General features: G+C 43.3%; 1 protein-coding gene across 6 annotated transcripts in view; it reads right to left on the bottom strand.

Moving 5' to 3' along the window:
- Window positions 1–703: 703 nt before the first annotated feature.
- The window catches only part of LOC148124493 (G protein-coupled receptor family C group 6 member A-like), a 393462-nt gene continuing 381954 nt past the window's right edge, over window positions 704–12211 (bottom strand). For 4 of the 6 annotated variants that reach the window (XM_087914827.1, XM_087914825.1, XM_087914826.1 and 1 more), the window contains 3 exons: window positions 4191–4441; window positions 2782–3070; window positions 704–1814 (listed from right to left, as the gene is read on the bottom strand). In XM_087914827.1, coding sequence (XP_087770953.1) covers window positions 1005–1814; window positions 2782–3070; window positions 4191–4411 — 1320 coding nt within the window. In that variant the 5' untranslated portion in view covers window positions 4412–4441 and the 3' untranslated portion in view covers window positions 704–1004. Of the gene's footprint in view, window positions 1815–2781; window positions 3071–4190; window positions 4442–6214; window positions 6443–12211 lie in introns of those variants that run through there. The other 2 variants (XM_087914828.1, XR_015739812.1) reach the window with 2 other exon arrangements.

The following is a 12211-nucleotide window of genomic DNA, read 5'->3' as shown; positions in this document are numbered from 1 at the left end:
CGTTTATTTTTATTTTTCTCCATTATTATTATTATTATTATTATTATTATTATTATTATTATTTGTAATGCTGGTCTCTGACTGTACTAAAAGTGGACTGGATGAAGGAGGAAGCTGTGTTGGAGACATTTGCCATCTTGAGTTATTTGTAAATAAATACATGTTTATGAAAACAATCTCAAAATCGTACTTGACTGCAACCTGAAACTGAGTCTTGAGAGAAGACAAGGAGGAGATTATGAGAGCAGCTTCTCCAACTTACAACATCTCTCAGTTGGACAAGGGAGGATTCAACACTCTTCCAATGACTGAAAGAGGTGTTGGGAGTTAAAACCCTTCTCATTCCTAGGAAAATGAAATATTTTAGGATATACTAAAAAGACACAATACATTTCTCTAAAAAGAAAAGTAGAAACTCAGAGAGCCTGAAACTCAGCCCCCCCCACACACTTGCTAATGGACCATTAGTCTGGCCTAGGGTGGTCTATTTTACATAACAAAGATCTACTCCAGGTAAAGCTATAATAGGAATTGCCCAAAGCCCTTTCATTATATCACCATCCAGGCAGGCTCAACCAAGCCTGGGACTCAGGACAGCCTACAGAATTGCCCCTGCATGGCCCCATGGGAGTCCGACAACCAATCAGAATACAAGCTCCAATTCAAATCCCAACAGAAGGCATAAAACAATTGCACTCTCGGCATCTCAGCCCTTCTTTCCTCAACCAAGGCATGTGCTCCTCTCCACCATTAAACCATCTTCCAAGCAGTCACCATGTTTCCAGCGTCTTTCTTCCCCACTTGGAACTGAACCCAGAAGGAGATTTCTTCCAACAGAGGCTAGACAGAAACTTCAGATCTGCTCCCTGTTATTACAGAGCGTCAGACAGGAGCAGTTAGATGGTGCAAATCTCTTGACCTTTTGCAGCACAGGAAGGTTGAGATGTTCCCCTCCTTCTCCTTTGGGTTCCTTCTCCAAAGGATCTCAGATCAATGGATCCCTATCAGGACCCCCATACCTGCCATGGCTGCAGCCTTGGAGCCCCCAACCTCTTTTCTCCCTCCTTCCTTCCCCTCCTCGATCTGAAGGAATATGCGGCATTCATGACCTGGGCCAGAGTCTGAATGAAGCTGTAGTGATGACGGTCATTTATGATCCGTTTCCTGTTCCTTTTCTCCTGGGTCTCCAGTGGGGCTTTCTGGGTGCATCTTCTGCGGCCTTTGGCAGAAAAGACGTGCTTGGAAAGAGAACAGTGGAAATAATGATCTTGAAATGGATCTTCCACAAAGAAATGGGGTTCAAAGGCAGCATCTGTTGGCCTCTTTTTTGACAGATAACCAAAATTCGAAATACTATGGATGTATTTGAGAGGCATCTGCTTCTTTATTGGATACACTGAAAAACTTGTGAGGATCCAGACTTTCCCTTCAATGGGTCCTGGCAATTGCATAAGCGCTTCATGGAAAGGAATAATTCTTTTCCAGATGGAAATAAATTCCATAAAGTGAACAAAGACATTGATTTGTCTCCACTTAGAAAGGGCCTCCCTGAGGGATGCTGTATGTCCAGTTGTTGTGAATCGTTGTGATATAACCACACAAATTCCATTCCTGACAAGCATAGGAGGGAAAGTCCTCATGAAATTATCTCCATTTTCTGTGTCTGAAGCAAAGAGGCCAATCAGGGTCCATCTGAAATGGAGGAGCAGCTGGACGATTGCTGGGTAGTGGAATCCTTCTTTGGGGAGCAATGGGTGGAAAAAGGGGAATCTCCTTTTATCACTCAGAGCCTCTGAAGGAATTCTAGCATTGATCTGAAAAAGTAATGAAGAATGCTGTGTTATAATGTGGTCCAGATCAACTCCAAAATATTACTTATTGGCGAACCCAATTTTGTTTTGATGAATATATAAGAATAGTTTGTTCCTTAGTCACAGTTTAAAATATTTAAGACAGAATATTAACAAGATTGTATATAAAAATGGAATGCAAAATCATATTAAACAAAAAAACAATAAAAAATGAAATGTAAATTTCTGTGTCACCCATACAATTTCAACAATTAGATTCAAATTAGCAGATGTTAGATAAAATGTTTGGATCTAAGATATAGGGTTGTATTATATGCTATTTTTGAGTACTAAAACCTCTTTCTCAGCTTCTATATCCCAAATTCTTTGTGAAGCAATTTTTCAGCTTCTTCTCTAGATGTGCAAGAGACTAAGAGACCACAACTGCTAACAGAAATTGACAGTTGTACAATCCAATAAGTGTTTAATTGAAATTTTGTCTGTTTTGGGACTATGTCTGTTTCATTACTTTAATTTTAACCCAATAATTATATACCCTGAATTTATACAAAGCAGAAATGGTGAAAATTAACAATTATCTATGAGGGCAGGAGCTGAAGTCCTTTTATCCATCCCAAAGATACTCTTCTTGGTCTGAATATTTTTTATACATAGACAGGACTATTGCCAACTTGATTCCAATTGGATAAGGCAGATATTATCGATATGTGAAAATGAATATGCTAATAGAGGACCTCAAAACCTGGATAGTTTTTCAATAGTAGAATATTCAGTAGAATATCCTCTACAGGGACCTTATGGCTCTTCAGGTCTTTAATGGTGAACTTGAAGATGAACATAATAGGCTAAGAGATAGTTGTTATATTCCCTAATATTCTGAGAAACAGCTCTTGAATTCTATGAAGATATTGGATCTGTTGTTCATCCCCACCACCTCGCTCACCTGAGATAAAGAAAAAAACACACAAACCTGTGGGACTTTGTAGGTGCCTACAAATGTTGACATCTGGATGGAGATGTCCCTGTTAGCTGCATCAATCAGAGCCAGGAGGTTCTCCTTCCTCCCACAGCCGTAGTTGGGGACATTGGCCTCTCCAGTGGAGAGCATGTCCAGCAAGGCATCTGAAGAGCGGAAGGTGCTTATATAGTTGTCATGGATGTGGTAGCCCAGGGTGAGATTGTGCAGGAGCTGGGAATTCTTGCTGACCATTTGAATGGCGAAAATGAATTGTTGGGTAGTTTTTAAATCAGAAATCTCCCTATTGTAAAAATAATGTTCATGTTATAGTGATCAGCAACAACAAATACTTTTAAAATATATAATCCTTCACAAACCTGCTAAGCCTTAGGCCAACATTGATCCAAATCCAATGATCTAGGAATAGCTAACAACCAAGAAGATAGGCTCAAGATTCAGATGGGTCTTGTTGGACTAGAACACTGGGCCATATCTAACTAAATGAAATTCAATGTAGAGGAAAGTAAAGTCCTACATTTAGGCAAGAAAAGCCCAAAGTACACCTATAGACTGGGTGAAACTAGGCTCAATACCAGTAACTGTGAGAAGGATCCTGGAGTCTTAGTGGACAACCAGTAAGTTAAAGATTAAAGATGGTTAAAGATGAGCCAGCAGTGTGCAGCAAGCCACCAAAAAAGCTAATGAAATCCTAAATTGCAATGCAATCCTAAATTGTATTAACAGAGGGATAAAATCAAGATCAAGGGAGGTACTAATACCACACTATACAGCCTTGGTAAGACCACACCTAGAGTACTGCATCCAGTTTTGTTCATCAGATTACAAAAAAAAGATGTTGAGACTCTAGAAAGAGTACAGAGAAGAGCAACCAGGATGATAAGGGGACTGGAGGCTAAAACATACAATGAACGGTTGCAGGAACTGGGCTTGGCTAGTCTAGTAAAGAGAAGGACCAGGGGACACATGATAGAGGTCTTCCAATATTTGAGGGGCTGCCACAGGGAGGAAGGGGTCAAGTTATTTTCTAAAGCGCCTGTAGGCCAGGCAAGAAATAATGGATGGAAACTGATCAAGGAGAGATTCAACCTGGAAATAAGGAGAAACTTTCTGACTGTGAGAAAAAATCAACCAATAGAACAGAAGTTCCCTCTGGAAGTTGTGGGAGTGCCATCGCTTGAGACCTTCAAGAAGAGATTGGACTGCCATCTGTCAGAAATGGTGTAGGGTCTCTTGCTTGACAGGAATAAAGCAAAATAAAGCAAAAGAGGGAAGCCATGGAAATAACAACCATTCAGGAAATTAGACAAGCCCTGAGGTACAAAAATAAGTGAAATAAGAAGAAAAGGAGTGTTAGAATTGCACATGGAGGGAGTGCAACTCCATCACCCTGCATGACTTACAAAGGAGAAGGTATGGAAGGAGGGCTGTCGAAAGGCCACATTATAGGTGACACATATGATTCAGTTGTGACCACACCAATGAGATGGTCTCCTGGCCTGTAAAAGCTCCATGGATTGTAGCCACCCTGGTGCTCCAAACTCAATGGGCATTTTCTTCTCAGCTTCCCACAGACTGATGGGGACACCAGCAGCAGCAGAAGCAGAAGCAGGAAGTCCATCATTCATGGCATTAATCAATCCATTTCCAGTTTCTAACCCAAACAATAGGAACAGTTGGAAAAATGCAAAGACTCTGAGAAGTGCCAGTGGCTTTCCTGATCTAAACAGAGAATCACTCAGTTTCATCTGCAAAGGAGAGAAGGGTGCAGTCAAGAGCAGAGCCTGTACCTGTCCCAAAAGCAGGCCAGCCAGGTCCCAAAGAGCTTCGCCAAGGAATTTATCCTTTTCTGATACAAGATCCTTTGCATGTGGCTTCAGTCTAATGCCTACATCAAAGTCAAAAACTGGAGATATAGCATCTCAGGTCTCAAAGGTCTTAATTACAGCAAGAAGCAACTTCTCCTCTTGGGATCCTGAACTTTTTCTGGGCTCCATCTGCAGAGGAGAGGCTGGAATAAAACATGTTAGTAAAAATTACAGACACACCCCTGGGATCATTGTTCTGTTGTGGTTGTGGTCCTTCCTTCCTGTCAGGGCAAGTCCAGAAAGTGATGTTGGGAAGACAGTTCAACAATTGACTTCTGCTGTCCTTCAACATGGCCTCTTGTCTCCAGAAATTGCTGAGGAAAGTCACTCAGAGCTATGGAGATTGGTGCCATTTGTAAGTTAATGCCATTTAACTCTAGTGTTGCCTGTCTTCTAATGACAATCGGCACCCTTGGTCTCTGCCAAAGGTTAAGAGTATTTGGAATTTTGTTCTATGTCATGATCCTATATATTGATCTTAATTGCAGTCGGTTTTAAAATTGCTTGTGCCTGAAGTGAAATTTCATTTCCCATCTTTTCTAGCAATATTAATTTTGGGATAAGAAGCAGGAAAGTGACAACTTGTGGACTAGATCGTTGGGTAAATAGGGAGAAAGTTATAGAATGGATGGAAATGTTTATTTTTATTTTCTCGTCATTCCTGTGTTATCTTATAATCTTCCTATAATACACCAAGATTCTTTACATTGTGATGTTTCTTTTTAAATAAAGAATGGACTGTAAAGTTTGCAGCTGAGATCTATCAACCCAAATCTATCTGTCTGTCTGTCTATCCGTCCATCCGTCCATCCATCCATTAAATTTACTGGCCACCCACCTTATCACAGGGAAACCCAACAAAGATGGCGGTGATGCCCACAGTGTGGTGGATAGTACAACCTGATTTCTAGCGACATGATTTCTGGAGATCTGGTGGCTCTTCCTCTGTTGGGGGGATCTTCTATGGGGGGAACCCCTCTGACCTTCCCAATTTCTGGGGCCGAGACTTTCTATACCAAAAAACCTCCAAGGGGTTTGAAGGTGCTGTTGGAACTCCTTTGTTCCAGGTTTATTTGCATCCGTTGTTCAGGGAGGATGTTCCTTCACTGGGGGACACATACATTCATATGGACTTCTTGGCCCAGAAGGGGAACCTGTGGCTCCAGGGGGGCTGGGTGATGGTGAGGGGGGGAACTGAAGGGACAGGCAGGGCCCACCCTGGCAGGGAGGAGCAGAGGAAGGCCCATATCCCAGGTCCCTGCTGGTTTATGTGTTTTGCCCTGGCACCTATTGCTGACATTGCAGTTCTCTTCCATTGGAGCCTGTCTGCAGACAGGTTAGGGAGCTTTTCCTAGATCCGTTTCTGGCTCCTTGGGGTTTTCTGCAGCAGCTGCAACACTCGGAGTAAACTACAGCTGAGCGAATGGGGGTTGGTGGAATGTGTGAATCGGATCAGTTTGGCGTTCAGGGAAAAAAGTTGGGACAATGGGAATGGGACAGAGAGGCAGCTTTAGGGGTGGAGGAGGGGTCAGTGATTCCCCCCCAATGTCTGGACAAACCTGGATAGAGATTTGGGTGTTCAGAGGATCAACTGGTGACTTTGATGCTTGGAGCCACAGAAATGGTTCTGGATGCTGGTTTCCAGTATTCCCAGTGAGGCCAGGCCTGAGGATACTGGGGCTGCTGCTCCCCAGGGCAGAAAGGCTGGGGGCAAATCCCAAGACCAAGAAAAAAGGGAGAACGTGGCGGTGACCCTCTCTGGGTTGGTTTCCTCTCTCTCTCTCTCCTGCCTGGCGATGGGAGGAAGGAAGGAGGGAGGGGGCTGCTTCCCAGGGGTTTTTCCCAGGTCCTCCGGGTGGATCTCTGTCCTGCCCAGATCGAGTGGGTTCCCATGCGGGCCTCCCAAAGGCCTGGACTCCAGCCCCATCGTCCTCAGCCCCAGCCGTGGTCTTAGCAGAGGCCCCAAAGGGAGGCCCAGCGGAGGCTCGTCCGTCCCCCAGTGAGGAGCCAGGGGGCTCAGGGGTCCCAGCCAGAGAGCAGCGGCCACGGTGGAGGAGGAGGAGGAGGAGGAGGCTCTCCTGGAAGGTCCTGCCAGCCATGCCTGGCCCAGGGAGATTTGGGGCTGGAGAGCCTCATTCAGGATCCGGGGAGCTTGGGTGACTGCCTGAGCCTGAAGGGCCAGGAAGGGGCTGGATTCACAGGGCGTCCCAGGCTTGGCTCCAGGGCGGCCTCAGAACCAGCTGGGATGGCTCCCAAACCAGGATCCGGGTCTTTAGGGGATATTGAGGTCAGTCCAATTCACGGTGGCCTGTTTCACTTCTGATGGCCATAAGAAACCACATTTTCTGCATTCTGCAAGCCTGGCCAATGACTGAGGGTCTCTTCAGGGGTCTCTGTTGTTTCCCAAAATGGAGGCAACGCATGGAGAGAGATTGGTCTGCATGAGTGTTTTTCAAACTTGAAGAGGAATGGACTTCAACTCCCAGAGTTCCCCACCCAATAATGCATGGACTTCATCATGCTGGGCAGGGAATTCTGGGAATTAAAGTCCCTTCATCTGCAAGTTCCAAGTTTGGAAAAGGCTGGTCTACCTTCTTCCCTGAGGTGAGGAGTTAAAGCCCTGCACCAAGACTTGGCTAACTCACAGGTTGCTCAATCTATTTTCTTTCATTCTCTGTGTCTCCCTCCCTCTCCCTCTCCCTCCCAGGTAACCCCAGATCCCCCTCTGAAGACCCGGCCCTGCATGGCTTCTTCCTGACAGGAGCCTCTCCTGGAAAGACACGGAGCCCAAGTGAGGCTGGAGAAACCCTGGGGCTGCGTCCCCCCCAGCATTCAACCAGAGACTCATAAACCAGGTTAGTCTCTTCCCAGAAATGGGGGCCTCCCTCAAATCCCTTCCTCTTTCCTAGCCCTCTCTATGGATCTGGGCTTCGCTTTCCCCAGAATGCCCCATGTATGAAAAAAAGTGGCAGTGGAACATGGGACTTGGGCTTCCCTCTTCCCAGGACTTGCCTGGCCTCTACATCAGAAAAAGAGGCAGGGGAACTATTTGGATTTTGGCACTAAATAGGCATAATTAAACGCTGAAGCTGAAGTTAAAAAGGAAGAATAGCTAATAACTGGAATTAATGAAATTAATGAAAGTTTGTGGTGAAACAGAACTGTGGTGACTGGCAATTGAAAAAATGATGGGAGACGAGAGAAGACGCCTGAGCAACTGCCAGCCCCGAGAGCCCCGGGTAGCAGTATTTATTAAGAAAATGCAAATACAAAATCAAAACAATGACTTCAACATTAGCTCAGCAGCATTATCTAGCTAGGCCTCAGCGAAGGTGATAAAGTTCCCGTGAGAAAGCAAGGCACCAAAGGTCTCATGGGAATGGCTCGGCTAGGTACTGTGAACTCCCACGCAGATTCCTGGTCTCTGAGCTTTGCAGACCATAACAGGATCAAACTCTCATCATAAAGACACTACTGCCCTCATGAGGAGCGTTTGTGATACCCCCAGATCTTACAAAGCTGTACAAGAACTTGCAGAATATGATGGATATATTACCACATTCCCTCCTTTTTTATTTATTCAAAGATAGGGGGTGTTTCAGTGGCAAAATACACAGTTCCCTCGCAACTTGGTTTCGTACACTTAAGGCTGAGGCACACATTTGAAATAGATTAGGAATACATTGAATACAGCAACATAACATAATAAGTGTAATAACAATTATTACAACTAATTGAAGCAATAAACGTAACCATGAGCTGTCAGGAAGCCAATCCCATAGCAAAGCCCAAAGTGACTTATTGAAGCCATCTTTTCCTGCTTCGTGTTCAGCTATGCGGTCTTCCATATCATGAACAGTTCTTGTAATGTTAGGCTCATAATTATGTATAAAAATACAACAATATGAATGAATTAAAGCACAAACTCCTCCTCTAGCAGCTAACATTATATCTAAAGCATAACGATTTTGTAAAGTAACTTGGCGAATTTCAGACACTTCTTCATTTAACATCTTAATATTCTTAACAGTATCATAAAACATGGCAACAGTAAAATTATTTAAAATATGAATATCTCTATAGTTCATAGCTATTCCAAAAGGTGGGTACATGCATACAAAGCTAACAATTAGTTACATTTAAACTCTTTGCTGCAATCCGAACGTCCTTGATGTAGGAATTTTCCTTCCTTAAATTATCACCAAGGTCTCTAGTTTCTGAGATAATAGCAGCTCTCCGCCTCCGTATTAGAGTCCGTGGAGGCATAAGACGAATGGAAAAAGAAGTTGTGTAAAGTAACTTAGGCAACTCCAATTGACACCAATATTGTCCATAGTCTGAAACAGAAACATTAAACAGGATCAGAGTTGTAGCACAGGCTGAAGATATAATATCCTTATCAGGTCCCGAGTAAAGAATGTCTTGACCCTTATGCCAGGACCAATATGCTGGAAAAATCAAAAGATGCCGCTGTTTGCAGATTAATTTAGTCCGATTCCCCAAAGGAACCTGCTGCATACAAGTTGATAATCTCAGATAAGCAGTCATCTTTTCCCAGCTTTCACAGCGCCACGCCTGGATTGCCGGCATCAAGAGAATCAGGAACCACAGGAACGGAATCAGGAATCACAGGAACGCCATCCTGAGAATCAGGAACCTCAGGAACGCTATCCTGAGAATCAGGAACCTCCCTCACTGGCACCTGCGAAGGCGCTTGTGAATGATCAGGCCGGATACATCGACCAGGAACCCAACGAATTTGACCAAGATGTTCTACTGCTGCATAACCACGTCCCCACGTAATCAGCTCAGCGGGAACCCATGCCGGATCCGGAAGGAATCGCACCAACACTCGAGGCCTCACTGCATCTGTAGAAGGGAAGAAAAATGCCTGCTGGCCGCGCCGCAGGGGGTTACCAGACAAATTTAAAAAATTTAAAGTATACAAAGCAAGATTTAAATGATCTTGAATTGCCGGAAGCCCCAGGAGCTTCCCTCCTTTTTATTTAATTTAGCTAACATGTTCTTGAGCGTGCCATTATAACGCTCCACAATAGCTTGTCCTGTGGAATTGTATGGAATTCCAAATTTATGTTCCACGGACCACTGTTTGCAAAACTGATCAAAGACTGTGCTCCGATAAGCCGCACCATTGTCTGTTTTTAAAGTTTGAGGCGTACCAGCAACTGAAAATGTCTTAATGCAATGATTGATGACATGTTTAACCGCTTCACCTCTTTGAGGAGTAGCCATTAGAAATCCTGAATAAGTATCCACAGTCACATGTATATACTTCCAAGGTGCAAATGATGGATATTGAGTAACATCCATTTGCCAAATCATTGAAGGTTTCAACCCCTGGGGTTGACTCCCATAGGAATAGCCGTGCCTTGCTTTGAACAAGTTGGACATTGCTGAATTATGGCAGCAGCTTCTGCAGCAGTAAGCTTGAATTGATGTGCCAACGCTTTAGCATTTTGATGAAAATAACTATGGCTGTCCCATGGCTGGACAGTGAGAACTGAAGTTACAGCACTGTCAGCTTTGGCATTGCCTTGTGATAAAATTCCAGGTAAATTACTATGGCTACGGATATGGGCAACAAAACACACATTCACACGCTGCTCCAAACATCCTTGCAACAACAAAAGCAAACGTAGAATATTAGGTGATATTCCAGGAGACAAATAAGAACCTGCTACAAAGGGTAACAAATTATATACATACAAAGAATCCACTATTAGATTAAAATCCTGATTTTGAAAATTTTGAAAAGCCAAAACTACAGCAGCAAGTTCTGCCTGTTGGGCAGACTTCTGCTCTGATGTCACTTTTGTATGCCAAATTCCAAATTTATCTTTCCAAACACAAGCACCAAAAACTTTCCCTCCATCACTAAAGACTGTAGGAGCATCTGATATAGGCTGATTTACAAAAAGATTTGCTAAATTAATTCTAACTGATTTATACAAAGATAACCTAGGATCAGCTGGAGGATGACAAGAAAACTTCCCTGGCCAAGAATCTACCAAAACTTGTAAAAACTCACTATTGCAAATCATTTGTTCCCAGGTGGCTAAAGCAAAAGGAACATAACATGTTACTGGTTCCATACCAGCAATAGCCTTGCAGCGCTGACGAGCACGATTAAAAATATCAGCAAGCTGTTCTGTGATACAATTTATGGATTTCGATGGTGTATGAGACAAATGAATCCATTCCAGAATCCTTAAAGCTGTTTTTTCTTTTACCTGAACTATCAATGCAGTAACTCTACGTTCTGAGATTAGAATCACTGATAATGGACAATCTGGCAAACATCTATCTGTCCACCTACGACTCAAAGCTTGCTCAATTAATGACAAAATTCCCTTCTGTTCTTTATTCAGGGTTATAATGTCAGATGCTTGCTTAGCACTAGCCAAAGCTTGAAACAAAGGACTTAATTGAAGAGTAGTTAAACCCAAATACGGTCTGATCCAATTTATATGACCCAAAAATTGTTGTAGACCTACCAAAGTTAAAGGATCAGGAAGAACAAATTCCAACTTCAGAGGTGTAATGTGACTCAAGAATAATTTATGACCTAGATAGGCAAAAGGATATTCCTTTGCAATTTCTCAGGGCTGACTATCAGCCCTTTCTCCTTCAGTATAGCAGTTAAAAGAAGGACAGCAGAATCCATTGCAGCATCAGAAATATTAGCAGCTATCAAAATATCATCCATGTAATGATAAACCTTCCAATCCGGGAATTTATTCCGGAAAGGTTGCAAAACCCAATCTACAAACATTTGACACATGGTAGGACTATTTAACATTCCCTGTGGAAGGACAGTCCATGCATATCGCTTAGCGGGCTGCCCCTGATTTATACTCAAGATAGTAAAAGCAAACAAATCTACATCTTCAGGGTGCAGAGGAATGGAAAAGAAAGCATCTTGCAAATCTAACACTCTTATATTCCATCCATCAGGTATTAAATTAGGATTAGGTGTCCCACACTGCAGTGGGCCCATTGGCTTTAAAATTGAATTTATCCCTCTCAAATCATGAAGAAATCTGAATTTCCCAGATTTCTTCTTGATAACAAAGACTGGAGAATTATAAGGACTAGTGGTAGGCACTATATGTCCCTTTTCCAATTGTTGTTGAACCAATTCATGTAAATGAACTAATTTCTCACTAGTCAAAGGCCATTGATCTATCCACACTGGCTCCTGCTGGAGTAACTGTAATTTTAATAACTCCACAGGTGGGTGTTCAGTCATCATGAATGACAACTGTTGTATCAAACTGTTGCATCAAATCTCTGCCCCACAAGTTAACGTGAAGGCGCAAAACAATCGGTTGGAAATGTGCAATAGCACTTCCCTGCTTTGTTTTGGCAGAAAGAATCCTCCTACTAACCCGTGCGTCTTGAAGTCCTCCGACTCCTCGAACAGACGGTGTAGGATCTGTCGGCCACTCCCTAGGCCACTCACTTTCGCTAATCACCGAAACATCTGCTCCAGTGTCCAGCAATCCAATAAACTGTCTGCCTTCAACCAAAAGAAT

The sequence above is a fragment of the Pseudonaja textilis genome, chromosome 18 (assembly GCF_049901715.1).
Source record: "Pseudonaja textilis isolate UNSWEBS1 chromosome 18, rPseTex1.2, whole genome shotgun sequence".
NCBI classification, from domain to species: Eukaryota; Metazoa; Chordata; class Lepidosauria; order Squamata; family Elapidae; genus Pseudonaja; species Pseudonaja textilis.
The sequence above is the reverse complement of the archived record's forward strand: the minus strand, read 5'-3'. Positions and strand labels throughout refer to the sequence as shown.